The sequence below is a fragment of the Phalangium opilio genome, unplaced genomic scaffold (genome assembly GCF_054372755.1).
Source record: "Phalangium opilio isolate 3A_F unplaced genomic scaffold, DU_Popi_V2 ptg000075l_1, whole genome shotgun sequence".
Classification (NCBI taxonomy): Eukaryota; Metazoa; Arthropoda; class Arachnida; order Opiliones; family Phalangiidae; genus Phalangium; species Phalangium opilio.
Genome location: NW_028324184.1, coordinates 1,042,083 through 1,059,004, shown reverse-complemented (window position 1 = coordinate 1,059,004; position 16,922 = coordinate 1,042,083). Strand labels below are relative to the sequence as shown.

General features: G+C 38.6%; 6 protein-coding genes and 1 long non-coding RNA gene across 9 annotated transcripts in view; 5 read left to right on the top strand and 2 right to left on the bottom strand.

Moving 5' to 3' along the window:
• Positions 1-1,414: 1,414 nt before the first annotated feature.
• Positions 1,415-6,124, bottom strand: AP-1sigma (AP-1 complex subunit sigma-2). 2 transcript variants are annotated; one of them, XM_089844270.1, is made up of 5 exons: positions 5,958-6,120; positions 5,592-5,770; positions 5,406-5,514; positions 5,201-5,338; positions 1,415-1,890 (listed from the first exon to the last, which is right to left on the bottom strand). In XM_089844270.1, the coding sequence occupies exons 1-5, from the start codon at positions 5,958-5,960 to the stop codon at positions 1,846-1,848; spliced, it is 474 nt and encodes a 157-aa protein (XP_089700396.1). In that variant the 5' UTR covers positions 5,961-6,120; the 3' UTR covers positions 1,415-1,845. The 2 variants fall into 2 exon arrangements, with proteins under 2 accessions (XP_089700396.1, XP_089700397.1); XM_089844271.1 differs by lacking the exon at positions 1,415-1,890 and adding an exon at positions 1,938-5,078 and having other exon boundaries at positions 5,958-6,124.
• A 3,007-nt stretch (positions 6,125-9,131) lies between these two features.
• On the top strand, positions 9,132-10,771 carry LOC149658666 (otogelin-like protein). Its single transcript, XM_089844266.1, has 4 exons — positions 9,132-9,872; positions 9,936-10,175; positions 10,241-10,435; positions 10,498-10,771. Exons 1-4 carry the CDS (start codon positions 9,842-9,844, stop codon positions 10,686-10,688), a joined length of 657 nt encoding a protein of 218 aa, XP_089700392.1. The 5' UTR covers positions 9,132-9,841; the 3' UTR covers positions 10,689-10,771.
• Positions 10,772-10,894: 123 nt separating this feature from the next.
• Positions 10,895-12,283, bottom strand: LOC149658665 (von Willebrand factor-like). The gene is made up of 5 exons (XM_089844267.1): positions 12,168-12,283; positions 11,786-11,835; positions 11,482-11,730; positions 11,234-11,419; positions 10,895-11,175 (listed from the first exon to the last, which is right to left on the bottom strand). The coding sequence occupies exons 2-5, from the start codon at positions 11,814-11,816 to the stop codon at positions 10,997-10,999; spliced, it is 645 nt and encodes a 214-aa protein (XP_089700393.1). The 5' UTR covers positions 11,817-11,835; positions 12,168-12,283; the 3' UTR covers positions 10,895-10,996.
• On the top strand, positions 11,700-13,213 carry LOC149658664 (uncharacterized). Of its 2 annotated transcripts, XM_089844265.1 has the most exons (4): positions 11,700-12,283; positions 12,338-12,583; positions 12,645-12,836; positions 12,898-13,213. In XM_089844265.1, the coding sequence occupies exons 1-4, from the start codon at positions 12,253-12,255 to the stop codon at positions 13,074-13,076; spliced, it is 648 nt and encodes a 215-aa protein (XP_089700391.1). In that variant the 5' UTR covers positions 11,700-12,252; the 3' UTR covers positions 13,077-13,213. The 2 variants fall into 2 exon arrangements, with proteins under 2 accessions (XP_089700391.1, XP_089700390.1); XM_089844264.1 differs by having other exon boundaries at positions 12,253-12,583; positions 12,898-13,207.
• Positions 13,214-13,299: 86 nt separating this feature from the next.
• On the top strand, positions 13,300-14,540 carry LOC149658663 (uncharacterized). Its single transcript, XM_089844269.1, has 3 exons — positions 13,300-13,740; positions 13,805-13,996; positions 14,058-14,540. Exons 1-3 carry the CDS (start codon positions 13,530-13,532, stop codon positions 14,234-14,236), a joined length of 582 nt encoding a protein of 193 aa, XP_089700395.1. The 5' UTR covers positions 13,300-13,529; the 3' UTR covers positions 14,237-14,540.
• Positions 14,541-14,718: 178 nt separating this feature from the next.
• LOC149658662 (mucin-6-like) lies at positions 14,719-16,281 on the top strand. Its single transcript, XM_089844262.1, has 4 exons — positions 14,719-14,905; positions 14,970-15,426; positions 15,544-15,975; positions 16,045-16,281. The coding sequence occupies exons 2-4, from the start codon at positions 15,252-15,254 to the stop codon at positions 16,221-16,223; spliced, it is 786 nt and encodes a 261-aa protein (XP_089700388.1). The 5' UTR covers positions 14,719-14,905; positions 14,970-15,251; the 3' UTR covers positions 16,224-16,281.
• Positions 16,282-16,381: 100 nt separating this feature from the next.
• LOC149658651 (uncharacterized) overlaps positions 16,382-16,922 on the top strand; it is an 88,751-nt gene continuing 88,210 nt past the window's right edge. Inside the window, exon 1 of the long non-coding RNA XR_016369876.1 lies at positions 16,382-16,820. This is a non-coding gene — a long non-coding RNA (uncharacterized LOC149658651). The remainder of the gene's footprint in view (positions 16,821-16,922) is intronic.

Here is a 16,922-nt window from a genome sequence, read left to right as displayed (position 1 = left end):
CCATTGTTGGCGGCAACGTGGCGAGACTAAGGCTTAAGATAAAACCTTTGTTGGCGACAACGTGGCGAGACTAAGGCTTAAGGTAAAACCATTGTTAGCGAATGGCGACAACGTGGCGAGACTAAGGCTTAAGGTAAAACCATTGTTAGCGAATGGCGACAACGTGGCGAGACTAAGGCTTAAGGTAAAACCATTGTTAGCGAATGGCGACAACGTGGCGAGACTAAGGCTTAAGGTAAAACCATTGTTAGCGAATGGCGACAACGTGGCGAGACTAAGGCTTAAGGTAAAACCATTGTTAGCGAATGGCGACAACGTGGCGAGACTAAGGCTTAAGGTAAAACCATTGTTAGCGAATGGCGACAACGTGGCGAGACTAAGGCTTAAGGTAAAACCATTGTTAGCGAATGGCGACAACGTGGCGAGACTAAGGCTTAAGGTAAAACCATTGTTAGCGAATGGCGACAACGTGGCGAGACTGAGGCTTAAGGTAAAACCATTGTTAGCGAATAGACCTGTTCACATTAAGGGCCGCGCATGAGAAGTTGCAATGTTTGGGGGCATGAGTTATAGCGCTTCTATGGAGTTAAACGTGTAAACTAAACTACGATGGACGTATGGGAGACCTTTTGAAATTTAATATTAAAATAAAATGCCTAGTATTTAAAACCGAGATAGTACAATTAAAATCATGTTAAGAAATAAAGTGTTTAAGTTCTAATGGAAACGGTGCATTGATATTAGTAGGCCGCTATAACTCACTAAGCCTTGGCGACGGTACGGGATCATCGCTTCATCGGCGGACATCGCCAATGCCGTGCCGTGCCCGGCCCCGAAAGCGCCGCGTATAACACGCTCGTAAGCCTTAGCGCCCAATTTGGTCTGTAGAATATTATAAACTACCCCAATTTTACGTCTATCAATTGAATTCGATAAAATTTTACCTCGGAAGTTCAATTAATACTTTTACAACAAGTAATACAACACTGTTTTATAAAAATAAACTCGAATGCGTAGCAAATAAGGCAAAAGGAATGGTTAAAAGTACTGCACTGCCCCCAAACATTCTTTCTACGCATGCTCACCTCTCGAAATATTTCCCCCCTTTTCACCCCCGCTCTACCGGTGAAAAGGTCTATGGCGACAACGTGGCGAGACTGAGGCTTAAGGTAAAACCATTGTTAGCGAATGGCGACAACGTGGCGAGACTGAGGCTTAAGGTAGACTTTGAATTGGTGAATTTAGATTAAAAAAAACGATCCAAGGTGTGACTGCTAATATAGTTGTAAGATAAGTCATTTCCATGTTCCACCCTTTTACGTTAGCCTTAACAACGATGAGAAATGATTTTTTTAAGCCTTCTCAAGTTTGGTTGTGTTCTCCCTTAAAAGTAATAAAAAAATGAAACAAGCAATTCATTTCATCAAACCCTCTTTATTTTTGACTCACACGATGACAACCAAAAAGAACAAAAAAAAAATGTTAAATTTTAACAAACGTAAATATAATAAGTACATGGTAAAAAAGGATCTCTTCAAATTTACTTTGGGGGGACGGAAATAATTATCATGCTTTTAATTTTTAATTCAATCTAATCCAAGATAATTAAATAATAATAATAATAATAGTAATAAAAAATACTGCAACATCACTACAAAATCTACGAATAATAGTATTTAAAATTGCCCGGAGAACACATCCAAGCGTGGAATGCTTAAATTTGCTTATTACTGACGATCAGGGGGTAGTTTAATTTCTTTTTTTTTATGATAAGGGGTTATCGAAAAATTGTTGCACATTTTATACATAGTTGTTGGGCTTTGATCTTAGTTGATATTTGAACGTTTAACCCAGACCGTGATCTTCAAAAAATCCTTGCGGAGTTTCCTCCTAAAAAAATAAATATATTTTTAAGTTACCGAAGAAGAAAGTAAATCTTTCTGAAATTTTACCGAATTTAAAAATTTTATTACGCAAAAAGGGTAAAAAAATGTGCTTAATACATTTTCACAGTAAAACCCAATTATTGTTGTTGTTAGCGTTAAAATTTTGTTAGTTATGTCAGATGGAGGACATCTAAGACTTCTTTATTTCTTTTTTTTTTAATTTCAAAGGCCTCTGATTATAATACGGTGGGTTAATTATTATTTAAAAATAAAAATTTGGCAAAAATTAATTATTTGACACAAAAAGAAACAACTCAACTTAGAAACGTTTAAACAAAAAAAAAAATAAAATAAATCTTTGGTTTGTTTGGTTTGTTTGGTCGACTTACGTACGCGTTTAATAATACTCAAAATATATAACTTTTAAAAATATTTGGCACATTGACTAAACATTTGCTGCGGTTTAAATATTGTAAAAAAAATGATTAATTTAACTTAGCTCATTTAGAAATATATATATATATATATATTACGTTTCTACCTTGTACTTTCGTAATTTTAAAATCATCGGGATTTGGGACTTAGGCCTTGGCTGTATATAATGACCCCTCCAATAGGGACTTGGCAATTCGGGCTTAACTCCGCCCCCAGCGCCATTATGGTATGTTTTTTTTAAACAGAATGAAAGCTATATAAGCCCCTCCTCCTCCTGGTATGTTTTTTAGCACTAGTGGAAGGTAGCCCAACATTGCATGACGTAGTACTACCAAGTCCCTATAGGTTTTAGGCTTAGAGCGACTTATATAACATTTCGCACTCCTGTTAACACACAAATTGGGAGTGCATGCGATACAATTGGGATGGAATTTTTGGTAGGAATCGCGGAATTAGCCCCCCATGCAAAAACTATATAGCTAGGATAATTATAGGTTGTTTTTTTAATAACAATATCGTCAAAACTTTATTATTTATTTACCCCGAGGGTAGAGTGTAATAATATCAGAAGTGAGATGAGACTAGAAGTGAAGGGTTCTAGCATTGGTAATAGATCCTGGCATTAGTGAACAAATTTGAGGATTTTACGCCGCTTCAATCGCGCCTACGCTAGAGAGAAAAAAATTGGTCGAGTTCCAAAAACATTTCTTACCCCCTTCCCCTCAACCTAAAGCTGCGGAACACGGACGCGGGTGCTTGAATCTAGTTCGGCCGTCTACCACCGCGAGCGTCTCACGTTTTGGAGGGGAAATTCTGAAAGCGCCACCAGAGGGCCAACCGTTGGTGTGTTGTCAAGAATATTCACTTTCGCCAAGTGAAGAATTTGGTTAGCTCAGTACTTCTAGTCTCATCTCACTTCTGATAATATTTATACGATAGCCATGCATTTTACACCACCAATTAAAACATCAGCAACAGAATCCAAACAAAGGTTTTGCTTTTAGGCCTAATTTGGGTTCCATTTTGAGTTGGTGTTTGGTGAGAAAAAAAAAAAAAAAAACTTTTATATTCTTGACATAAAAAGGAGAACACGTATGACCACAGTAAGCGACAAAGGTACAAGGTGTGCGGGCGGATGGGCGGGAAGTATTATTTAAACCAAGCCATTATCGCCCAAAGGTGAATCGAGTACTTCATCCTTAGAAGGGGAAAGGATTGATGGGAATAATAATAGTTTAAAAAGAAAAAAAATAGGCTAAAACGTTTCGTAGATATTTTACGCGTCGTTAATATTTTGATTGGATTAATATCTAATATGATTATTCTAACAGTAGACCAGCCCCCACCCCTTTCATCCCATCTAAAACGTTTTAGTAAAATTAGGAAGTATATTAATCAAATTTTTCTAGGAAGTATTCCAGTATTTCCTGAAAACGCCAGTTATTTATTTAAAATATGATTTAAATAATTAAAAACTATTAAATGCATCTTGCAGTCAGTCCTATGTTTTAATACGTCATACCCTTCTATCTCTTAGCTCATGGTCATCCCCTTACCCCCTACTGGGCGCGTGTAGTATCCCCTCTTACAAGAGCGCGCCTAGAGGGGGGATACACGGTCTACACCCCCTCTCTAAGGACACTCGTCTATAGAGTGCTGTCAGTTGTGACGTCAGATGCAAGGTTAAACGTCACGAGTCTGCCTTTAGCAATGGGCGGCCATGACAGTTACCGTTTTTTCTTTATGGGAAAACAGCATGGGTGACGTCACACCGGCGCTTCTGACAGCACTCTATAGAGCTATTTCAGAGGGGGTAGTGGCTACGTCACCAATGCTATTTGCCCATAGAGAAAACCCTCACAAAATGTCCACCCTACACTCAAAGGCAGGCCCAATTTTCGTAGCAGACGAAATTTTTCCCCCCCTGAAATAGCTCTATAGAGTGCTGTCAGTTGTGACGTCAGATCCAAGGTTAGACGTCACCAACGAGTCTGCGTTTAGCAATGGGCGGTCATGACAGTTACCGTTTTTTCTTTATGGGAAAACAGCATGGGTGACGTCACACCGGCGTTTCTGACAGCACTCTAAAGAGCTATGTCAGAAGCGTTAGTGTGACGTCATCCATGCTATTTTTCCATAAAGAAAAAAAACGGTAACTGTCATGGCCGCCCATTGCTAAAGGCAGACTCGTTGGTGACGTCTAACCTTGGATCTGACGTCACAACTGACAGCACTCTATAGAGCTATGTCAGAAGCCTTAGTGTGACGTCATCCATGCTATTTGCCCATAGAAACGAAGTGGTACCAAACATGGCCGCCCAATGCCAAAGCTAAGCCCGTGACGTTTTACCTAGGCACTGACATCACAACTGAGATAGCTCTATTGTCATACTTCCTTGAAAATATTATTATATACTTCTGATAAAAGGTACTTTTTAGTTATATAAAACTTTTTTTTTTTTTTTTTTTTAAACTGTAAAAATTAGTGATTATCTTTTCGCTAATTTCATGATAATTTTTTTTGGGTGGTTCAAATTAATTAATTAACAATTGTAATATTTTCCTAATGATATGTAGTATAACATTTAACACGTGGTTTTGATATTTTTACGATTCTTTCAAAAATTTACATTTAAAACTCCAATTAATTATTACACAAATTTGACTTATAATTGGCCCTAATCTTTAAATAATAATAATCGTAATTAAAAACTACATCAAGCCAAATTCCTTTAACGCATTTTCGACTGCTTCCTCCTTTTAAGGTTGTTGTGTTTTTTTTTTTTTTTTTTTTTTTTTTTTTGATTTTTAATGCGATTAAAATTTAATTACCCATAAATAAATAAATAAATAAATAAATTAACTGAAAAAAAACTTACCTCCTGGAGTAAATCCTGAGCGGCAATTGCTTTTAGAACGTTTTTCTTACTTGTTTCTTGAATTTCGCCACCGATCAAGAGTTCATCCAATATGAAATAGGCTTTTTCAAAGTTGAAAATTATGTCTAATTCACAAACCTGAGAATTTGGTCAAGTAATTAGAAACCTAAAATTAATTTTAAAGCGCGATAATGAGGAAACTTACACTGCCAAAATATTTATCCAATAGTTCAACATATCTGTGTATTATTTCCAGGGTTAATAGCTCGTTATCGCATTGTTCAACAGCGCAACAAAAGTATAAACTAGCGTAACTATGAAATAAAAGTAAATAAGTTTAAGTTTTTTTTTGATTTTAAGCTAATTATATTTATATTTTAATGCAAATTACCGTTTATAAACTACTTTCAGATCTCTCCATTCGAGAAAGGAACACATTTTAGGTTTACGAGAAAGGATTGTAGTTACAAGTTCTCTCGTAACTTTTTTCTTTAATTTATCAGGATAAGCCATAAACCATTTTTGTAAACGAAGCTTACCTTGCCGGCTAAACAACAGCATAAATTGCATCTGAAATAATAAATGGGAAACATTCTTAATCTTAATTAATTATAATTATCAAGCCTTAGTCGTCATTGTAATGGCTCTATAGACTGATGGCACCCCGTGTTATTTCCCATTCCCCATAGAGCTTAATACAGTCGAAGGCAGAGGGCTGCCATTACCCTATTATTTTAAATCCGTTTTTTTTTCTTACCATTTTTTATGGGAATACAGATCCACTACAAATTTTGTTAACTTCACAGTTATGATTTTGAAATTGGCATTTAAATTAAATTTAAAGTTGCAAACGGACTCTCGGTTTGTGGAGGGTTCGACCGATCGTCCGCCCGACTCTGCCGGATGGTATGGGATGGGTAGCTGCTACGTTGACGTCAGCGCCGCGGCTCACCAAAGAGAATATAAGGGAGGAGTGGAAAGAGGGGAAAATCTTGTTGCTCTTTTCTACCGCGCATCTTCAATGCGCAGTACCGAGGCATTTCCGTTTGAGACATTAAATGGTATCAATCGTAGGTGGCGCGACTGAGCCGGATACTCCCTCGTACCACTAGGGGGAACAATGTAATTTAGCCTTGTGGAGCGGGGGAGCTTCAACTCCTCCCCTATATTCTCTTTGGGCTCACGCTCTCCGGTTAGGCGGTTATCGCTTCTCTTCAGTGCCACCAGAGGTGCCACTGCTGCTTCAAAACGCGACTCGCGCGAGGCCAAGGCAAGGGGCTGCTAGTCCGGCACGGGGGGGGGGGTAGGAAACCAATGTCGGAATGAAAGGGGGAAAGCTTGAGATTTGGGAAGGCAGGCAGCAGGCTGAAGTATGAATGCGGCGGAAAAACGGCGGGAAAATTTCTAGACAACACGTTAGCTTTCTCCATGCTTTCTCGCGTTTGTTTTGTCCGCCAAAATTTCCTCCAGTTAGCCGCGTTCCCGCCATTTTGCTAGTAGTAATTTTGAAACGCGCGTGCACGTGTTTGGGTCTTTGAGGTCCTTCATCGGCTTCTTTTTTCGGTAATTCTCGGATATTTTGGTGTCTGATTAAGCGTTAGGACTTTCAACGAACATTAGTGGTGTTTAAATGGTGTGTAATAAACTCTAATTGGCTTGTCTTTCAACTAACTAGCCAGAAAGCTAAGCCTAACCATGGAAACAATGGAACCCGCGAATGTAGAATCGTCCCAACCTGAACCACCGCAACAACTTCCACAAGATCTCGTGGTAAGTGATGTTATAAACTGTAACAACGAAAACGAAAATGTGTTAAATACACGCATTGACAATAACAACCAGTCCAAAATGACAAAAACTAACGTTGCCGAAAATTCCCCTCTTAATCCCAATGCTGTCCCGTTTTACCCATTACAACAACTTCAGAATTTGAACCATAATGTTGTCGCGGGCGTTGCTAATGATAACGCCATTCAAAACTATAACAATAGCGTTACCCAGATGTATAATATGAACGCTGTCAATAACATGTCCATGTTTCACCAAGCTCCCAATCAAATTTTAGTACTTAGACTTCCCGGACCACCAATTCACAATGAATCTGGAATACAATTCCCTCAAATGATTATTCCTTTGCAAATACCCGTCCCAGTTCCTGTTGCCCAAGACCACAACTACCACCAAACCTCTCCCGTCATTTACGATGAAAGGTCAATAGCTACCACACCTTCTACACCCATGTCAGTTTCTCCATTTGAGGCAACGGAGATAGCTAGACACTCTTCCCCGGTTAATTTTGAGCTTACTTCTCCCGAGATGACGGAATTACCTAAAGTACCATCACCGGAAATTGCTCGTTTGAGCCCAATTACAAAAAATGAAGATTTGGATATGGAAAATATGGTACCCGAAGTAATTGAACCAAAGTTTCAACAAGAAACTCCTAAACCTCGGTTCAAAATCCCTTCCCCGACAAAAATGACAACCAGATCACGAACCCGGAAACCGGTGGAAAGTGAAAAACGTCAAATAGAAGAATCTACTATACAGGTGTCGGAAATTAAACCTAAAAGCGGCGAAAATAATTCGGTTGACACCAAAAGGATTATTCTTAGTAAGAAAGCTAAACATAGAGTGACGAAAGTTGAACCCCAACCCAGTGAAGGTTCTTGTGATCCTACACCGGAGGTAGCCAATAACGTTGAAATACCCGCGCCAATCAAAGATATACAAGTTGACATGGTAGCTTTAATGGATGCATCTATAAAAAAGACCAATAAAGCGAAGACTACAAAGGTTAAAATGGAACCACCAAAAGCGCAAATTAAAACGGAGGTTGCTGATCTTTGCGAAACCAATGTAAACGTGAAACAAGAACTGGTAGATCTTACCGAAGAAACTAAAGTGAAGAAAGAATCCAAGAAGAAAATAAAGAAACGAGATAAACAACAATCAAAAGCCGGACCAAGTGCCACTAAGATCGAAACAGTTGATATTGAGAGTGACGCGGAAGATAACGTCAAGATGGAAGTGAAGAAAGAGGAGCCCTTTTTAGATGAGCTTCCAGATTTGGACCAAGAGGATGAAGAAGATTTGCCAATTATTACTTGCGCCACTAATTCAGCCCAACCCTCCTCGTCTTCTATTCCTTCTGTGTCTTCATCGGCTGAACAAGATGAATTTGAAAAAGAAGTTCAACATTACAGCAAACCCGAAGTTCAATGCCAAATCTTTTTCCCCAAATTGGTGGTAAAACGCACGCAAGTTCGAGGTGATCGGTGCTCGGTGGAATACGCCGTTTCTGGGAGGTCACACTGCAGGATTTGTAAACAAACAATCAAGAAGGAAGAGCTTAGATTCAGTATTCCGGTTAAGGATAATGATTTCGGTTACGGTAACGTTATCGATACGTGGCACCACGCGCGATGTTTTTGGGGAGCCTATAAAGTTCGATCTACTTATCATATGTATGGACTCGAATATTTGGCCGAGAAAGATCAGCGATTGGTCCATGAATGCGTTCGAAATCTGAAATAAGACAAAAACGTTTTTGATTTTTTTTTTCTTTTTTTTTTTCATTAGAAAGTTTCTAACAACTTCTTAAAATGTTTTTTCTCAAATATATTTTACCTTGTAATTCAAAATCTTATTTTCATTGACCAAAACGAATATATTTTAATCGAAAAATATAAAATATTCTCAACAATTGAAGGAAAAGTAGCGAAAAATTATATTTACTGTATTTTTCCTAAACAAAAGTTTAAAAAATAAAAACAAATACAAGGTTGAGAATTTAATTTTATTTTTACACATTTTATCACGAATGACTCGAAACTTCCTAGTTTCATGTTTAGATTTTCAAATTTTGCGCGCTATAGCGTGTCAATAGCGTCAAATGCGAGCGAGAGGACTACTGGGAGAAACCAGTCTTTTCTCTCTCTCTCTCTCAAGAGTCTCTCATCATTTGCCGGGAAAGTGAGGGGTCCAGAGTTTCAAGGCGAGAGGTAATTTCATTTTATTTTTTGCTGCCTTGTGGTGGAAATCAGAGCTTAAGTCCGTAATCACCAGGCTGGCTGGCTGGTCGGAATTTTTATTTGGCGACTTTAAACGTGTATAGTACGGGCACGCTATATTAGTTTTTCATAGTATCGGATCAAGAAGTGATATCTAGTTTATTAGGGATAAGGTATAAGATGCCTAAGTATACGCGCGCCATAGTCCCAGTCCCCTTTTCAAAATACAAGGGGGGCGTAAAAGGAGGCCGGGCTATTTCGCTGCCTCACCTCAGACGGAAAATATGTAATTTTCGTCATTCGCGTCGCGCTGACGTGAGGTTTCAAGAACCAATGAGATGCTGGTTGTAATTTAGAGGCGGGGATTAGCTCCGGACCTACGTTTGGACTGGAGATAAAGCTGGAAATGTGGCGAATTTATACCTTCTCCCTAATAAACTAGATATCACTTCTTGATCGGATGCAGTCGAGGGCAGCTTGCTGCTGCTATTAATTATGATATTATATATTTTATTGATGCCAATTAATTTTAGATGGTACATTGATCGGAATTAATAATTGTTATTTACTAGCTTAAAATAAAACTTAAAATTTCTTTCGATCATTATGAAAATATTCTCCACTAGCGATGCAATACGCATTTTATTTGTGGGCTGTAGGTCTGTAGACTAGCTGGTTGCTTTATTAACATTTTTACTTAAATCCAATAATGAATTTTGAAGCTTTTTCGCTACAATGTTGCCTCGTACGCATGATTGATAAGAACTGTCCCGATACTATGATCAGGTCAAGGTGCGCTAGTTGCGCGCCTTATTGCGATTCCGACGATGTAACGAATCAACCGCATTGCAATGCCAAAAGCAAAAATGTCCAAGCCATATGCGCGTTCTTCATTCGGCAATATTGCTCTTGTCCCGAAGGCTGGAAATGGTTGAATGGGAAATGCGTCCAAAAGTGTCCTCGTAAGTTTTTGGTAATTGTTTCGCGGACAGCCAACTTTTGTAGTTATAGCCTTGTCAACATCCAGAGGAAATATGCGCCGACGATGGACTAGTGTACCATAAGTGTTATCACACGGATTGGCAATTATGTCCCGTATATTCGACAAAAGTACCCGAGGCTAGAATTAACCGAGGCCGTTGTTACCCTGGTTGTTTTTGTCCGGAAGGACTGTTCAATATTAAGGGCAGATGCGTAGATGAAGAGTACTGCGAAGTCGAAGGTGAGGAAGCCATAGGCTTAACCCGGATGATACGACGTGACTATAATATTTTCCGCTGACAGAAGGGAAATGTGGTCCCGGTATGGAATATAGCAAACACGCCAACCCTTGTCGAAGAGATTGTCGGGCTGTAAAGGATATGGAGAATTGTAGGACTTTGGCCTTGGAAGGCTGTTTCTGCCGTATAGGTACTTATTACATTCGTAAGACTAAAACGTGCGGTAGTAGAAAACAGTGTCTCTTGAATGACTAAGTCTTATTCGGACAAGGATTTTTCTTGTAACTGACAATTTGTATCGAAAAAGATTTGAAATAATAAATATTCATTCTAAATGATTTGTTTATGTTTTTGATCGACGAACAAACAACCTATGTCCTATAAGCCTATTAAGTAACAGTGAATAATTAACCGTATTTATCACAATTAAACACGATATGTATCATGTAGATAAAAAACAATTTCCACAAATTTATTTTACAATTTCAAATTATCCGCGAATTTGTTTTATTTTTACATTGAAATGTATCGATTGATCTTTTACAAAAAATGCTGAATATAGTTTAACACTGGCTTCCTTCAACGCAACAGTTAAGGTGATCACTGTAATACGTACCCTGATTGCAGAAACAACCCGTTAAAGCCAACGGGGGACAGTCATCTCGAATTTTTACGAAAGAACACATTCGTCGACATTGATTGGCACCCACGCTGTATTCGAAACCAGCACGACATTTTCCAGCTATCGGAAAAGCAAATTATCCTTTGAATCAGACTAAGCCTAACCAAGGTTTCCTTACGTTTGATTTCGCAATATGGTTCTCGTAGGCATCGACCGTCATTTATATGGTAAAAACCCTCGGGACAAAAGCAACCCGGATAACAATCACTCTCATTTCTTTTTGTCTTCAAATATATGGGACAAAACTGCCACTCTTTATTGAAACATTTATGGTACACCAGTCCGTCTCTCTTGCATTCTTCCTCTGTATGTTTTTGATGGAAAATATACCACAAAGTGCACTAAAAGTTATATTTGGAACCTTACCGGGACACGTCTCAACGCATGATCCGTTAAACCATTTCCATCCTTCAGGACACGAACAAAATCGTAAACGTCCAGTACCCGATGATGGGCAAGGGAAAGGGGCTCCTCTAGCCAGGTCGCAGTTCGGTTGGGTTGTTACCTCCTCAGGATCGCAACATTCTACGCAACGAGGGCAATTCGTTTTGATCATGGTGTCTGGACAGTCTATTTCCTTGATCGTGTTAGCAATCTCGCATTGCAGAAAAAACGCTGGGAAACGAAGTGATACTTTGATATCAACAATGAAGGGATCTAATAAACTTACCAATAACAAATAAACAGAAAGTGATTTCCATTTTTTTGAGTACAAGTTATCTATCAAGGGGAATAGTTAAGAAAAATTGTTATTAAGAAACTCGGAAGTTTTCCCTTTTATTCCTCCAAAATGGCCAAGTCATCGCGACCAAAGTTCAGGATTCTTGCAAAGTTCAATTCTTAAAGATGATAGCCATCGTTAATGAGCTGTTAAGTGGTGCTCTAGGGGTCGCAGTTTCACAGTGTAATTGGTAATTAGATTTAATTATAAAGCTTTTCTCAATTTTAATTGTATATCTTAGCTATTTCAATTGAATATCTTTGCAATTTTAATTGAATATCTTTGCACTTTGAACGAATTAATAACTTGTTTGCGTTGATTTATCATTTACGGTTGATTATAAAGGGAATCTTCAAGTCGCCTTCATCACGATTCTTCGGAACTCTTCTTTCTATTAAGTAACTTGAAAAGAAGAAATGAAAATTGATTTTTGTATATGGGTTATTGGTAAGTACATTGAAAAATATACTAACGTCTTTAATAACTCATTTTTTGCCCTAGCATTTTTTCTGCAATGCGAAAATGTTATCACGCTCAAGGAAATAGACTGTCCTGATAAAATGGTTATTACAAGCTACCCTCGATGCGTAGAATGTTGCAACCCCGAGGACGCGACAACCCAACCCAACTGTGATCTTACCAGTAGAAGTCACCGTTTCCCTAGCTTGTCAAGTCAAAATAAACAATTTTGCTCGTGTCCCGAAGGCTGGAAATGGTTGGACGGGTCATGCGTTGAGACGTGTCCTAGTAAGGCTTATAATATCAATTTTAATCGCTTTGTCGTATATTTTTCACCACCAAAATCTAGATGAAAAATGCAAAAATGATGGATTGGTGTACCGCAAGTGTTTCAATCACGAGTGGCAGTTATGTCCCGTACACTTGAAGACGCAAAATAACAGAAGCCGAAATCAGGATTGTTATCCCGGTTGCTTTTGTCCGGAGGGATATTATTACATCGACGGTAGATGCCTACAAAAACCATACTGCGAAATTGCGCGTAAGATCGGAGCTCCGACTTAATCCGGACTTAATTTAAAATGTAATTGTCTTTCCGGCAGCGGGGAAGTGTGGTCCTGGCATGGAATACAGTATAAATGCCAATTATTGTCGACGAATATGTTCTTTTGTCAGAAATCAAAATGCTTGCCTCTCTCTGGCTTTAACGGGTTGCTTCTGCGCTCAGGGTACATATTACAATGACCAGATTCACTGTTGCGTTGAAGAAAGCCAGTGTTAAACTATAAGAGCATTGATATATTATGTACTGTACAATTTTTGTTAAGCCTTTTTGTACAAGATTAAAAAAATTCAATGTAATAATAGAATAGTAGTCTCTTATACCATTAAAGCTTGACCTAAACCATTATATTCTTCGAATAAACTCGCGATTTCCAGGGCCAACGTAAACACGTATTAACGATGGCCATTAACTTAATTTCTTTAAATGTTGTACTTTGATCGAAGATAGCTAGTTTGTTGGAATGATTTGGATATTTTGAGGGAATATAAGAGAGATTTAAAGTTCCTTCAATCACGATTCGGAACTATTCTTGTTACTCGCAAACGGGAAATGAAAATCAATTTTTTTATGTGGGCTATTGGTAAGTACATTGAAAAACATACTAACGTTTTTAATTGTCCAATTCATTAATTGTTCCCAGCCTTTTTTCTCCAATGTGAGATTGCCAACATGGCCAACACCTGTCCTGACACCATGGTCAAGACGAGTTGCCCACGTTGCGTAGAATATTGCGATTCCGATGACGCAACAACCCAACCGAACTGCGACATCGCTAGAGGTGACCGTTTCCCTTGCTCGTCGTCGGGTGGACGTTTACGATTTTGTTCGTGTCCCGAAGACTGGAAATGGTTTAATGGATCATGCGTTAAAACGTGTCCCGGTAAGGTTCCAATTATCACTTTTAGCGCACTTTGTGGTATATTTTTTCCATCAAAAACATACAGAGGAAGAATGCACCAATGATGGTCTGGTGTATCATAAGTGCTTCAATAGTGAGTGGCAGTTATGTCCATTATACTTGAAGTCAAAAGGTAACGCGAGTCGAACTCATGATTGTTATCCCGGTTGCTTTTGTCGCGAAGGATATTTCAATATCGATGGTAGATGCCTTCCAAAACCATACTGCGAAATTGAACGTAAGGAATTAGCTCCGACTTAATCTGGACTTAATTTAAAATGTAATTGTCTTTTCGGCAGCGGGGAAGTGCGGTCCTGGTATGGTATACAGAACAAGCGCCAATATTTGTCGGCGACGATGTCCTATTGTATTTGATCTAAATGTTTGTCCCTCAGTGGCTTATAAGGGCTGTTTCTGCATTCAGGGTACCTACTTCAGTGATTACCTTAACGCTTGCGTTGAGGCTAAACAGTGTTAAACTATATTTAGACATATCAAACTTGATAAATAGGGTGTTAAGTTAACCTTTAGTTACACCCTGTATTATATAAAAACGAACTTGTAAGGTTAATACTTTTAATGTAATAATAGAATACTAATTCAGATGGCGATTTCAAATATGTTAAATAAAAATTTGTAATAAGTACGTTGTTTATTGGAAAGTATTTTTCGAAAGATATATTTCAACTTGGTACGGGTTTGTACTTTGATTTATTATTACTTTGAACCGTGTTTAATATCAACACGGTTTATCACTTAATAGAAATAAATTCTTTCAATTAGTTTTATTTCAAGTTTAATTGATCAAAGTAATTATGCAAATACATTTTATTTTATGCCTAATTGGTAAATAACTTTATTTAATGAAGAAAAATATATTTCTCATTTAAGTACTTCATTCAAGGGTTTTATTTTTGCGATGCCCAACGTAAGCTCATACAACCACCAAGGGTGTCATACCCTGAACGAAGTGGTATCGAACCACAATCTAGGTGCGGCGGTCGCGATGAAGTTTGGTATCCCGATGGTTATTGCGGGGAAGATTGTGATTATGGTTTCCGATGCTACGATACTGGTTTTTGTTTCTGCAAGTCAGGGTACAAACGAAAAGGGATTAGCTGCGTAGCTAGTTGTCCCACAATTACCAGTAATTAGATAAATTTAGGTCGTTGTGGTTATAATTGAAATAAAGTTGAATTTCACCGCTCTAGCTTGTCCTATAACCATGGTGGTATCTAACTGTCCGCATTGCGCGGAGTTCTGTGATCCACAAGACACTACTGAACAGCCTTATTGCGATTCCAAGGCCATGAAACCAAATGTTCTTTGCGAGGAAGGGCGTCAGTATTGCGCATGCCCCGATGGTTGGAAATGGTTCAATGGATCTTGCGTATCCAAGTGTCCTCGTAAGCCTTTTTCGTTCCGAATTTTTATTGATGACTTTCAGTTTCAAGTAGGCCTATTAATATTATTATAATAAAGAGGAGAGATGTATGGAGGATGGGCTAGTATACCATCATTGCTACAACGAAAATTGGCAACAATGTCCCGATTACTCAAGAAACAGGTCAACGAAGAGTGAAGGTTGCTACCCTGGATGTTTCTGTCCAGATGGGACCTACAATTTCAAGGGCAGATGTATTGATATACAGCTGTGTCCAACTGAAGGTAAAAATCCACATTGGACCTTTTGCTACGAGTTGCTTCGTGTATTCTTAGGAATCTGATGAACTTCACGGATCTTACGCCTTATCAAAGTCAAATGTAGTTTTTGCGTATTTGCAGACAAAACCTGTCGACCAGGTATGGAGTACAGGTACAGCGCTAACCCTTGCGCACGAATGTGCTCCGTGTTTCTCTGCTCGTCATATAAATGTCCTCCTTCGACGCATGAGGGTTGCTTCTGCGCCCAAAACACTTTCTGGAATGATAAAATTAAAGCGTGCGTGGATAGAAGTCAATGTTTCGCGGATAAACCCCTCGTAACCAACAAATCAGGTGGGATACAACCGAGGAAACCACCATTATTAAGTGGCTTTTGTTCTAGTTCAATTGAAGAATTCAAATGCGGGTTTCCTCATCTGAATTATTGCCCGGATGATACCTTTGTTTCATCATCAAGTCCAACTGAATGTACGCGAGGATGTTTTTGCTTGTCAAACCACTTGTACGATAGAGAGATGGAGAAATGTGTGCCTCAGCTGGATTGTCCCAGAGGTGGTTATTAATATGCTTGCCTAGTTCAAAATTTTTTATTTGTATTTGTATTTATTTTGTATAATACAGTTCGATGTCCACGGAATAGTCTACTGCAAACCCAATGCGTTGGCTGGGATATTTGCTACGCTAATTTGAAACCAAGTTGCAAACGTATTTTCGCTTGTTTTTGCAAGCCAGGTTACAAGAGACAGTTACGTAATGGGGAAGAATGTGTGGAAGAAAATAAATGTAAAGCCAGCCCTTGATTAAAATAATTTTTGTATCAAGAATTAAAAAAAATTATCCGGTGTAAGAAAAGTCTAAAAATTTTGTTGTCTCCTCCATTTGTAGGCCTTTATTTTCGGCCAAAGTTGTAGCGTGACAAGATTTGGTAATTTTTTACTGGTAGCTTTTCATTAGCGGTTTAAAAATAGACCATTCCATTATCGACACGGGTGTAGGGGTGTAGAGAACTGAGGGGAGGGTCAAGAAGTACCGGTAGAGGCAGTGCGAGTCGGCTAGCCTCCCGCTTCGGAAGAGGCCCCTGCACGTTGGTTTCTCTACAAGTATTTCTCTCTGTTACAGGAATAGTCTATTAGGCCTCGTTTTAAACTCTTAAAAAACGCGGTTTAACGCGCTTCATTTGACTGTTGTGATGTGCATAAAACGTAGATTCTTCGAGGAAATTTTGTCATTTACTAGGGGAACCTGCGCCAGTGGGTCGTTTGATTTTTGAAATGGTTTTGTGTAGGCTTAGAAGTTTGGTCTTAGTTCTGAGAAATTTATAATCGCGGTAAATCCTAAGCCTTGGAAAAGGATGAACCCGCAACTGGCTTCAGTGGAGACAACATTGAGGAAAAGTGGTAAGTAATAATTTTCATAAGATAATTTTTATGTAAGAAAGACAACCAAGGAGTGTAAGGTATTATGTAATTATTGTAATAGCTTGTTGTCAACGTGGTTAC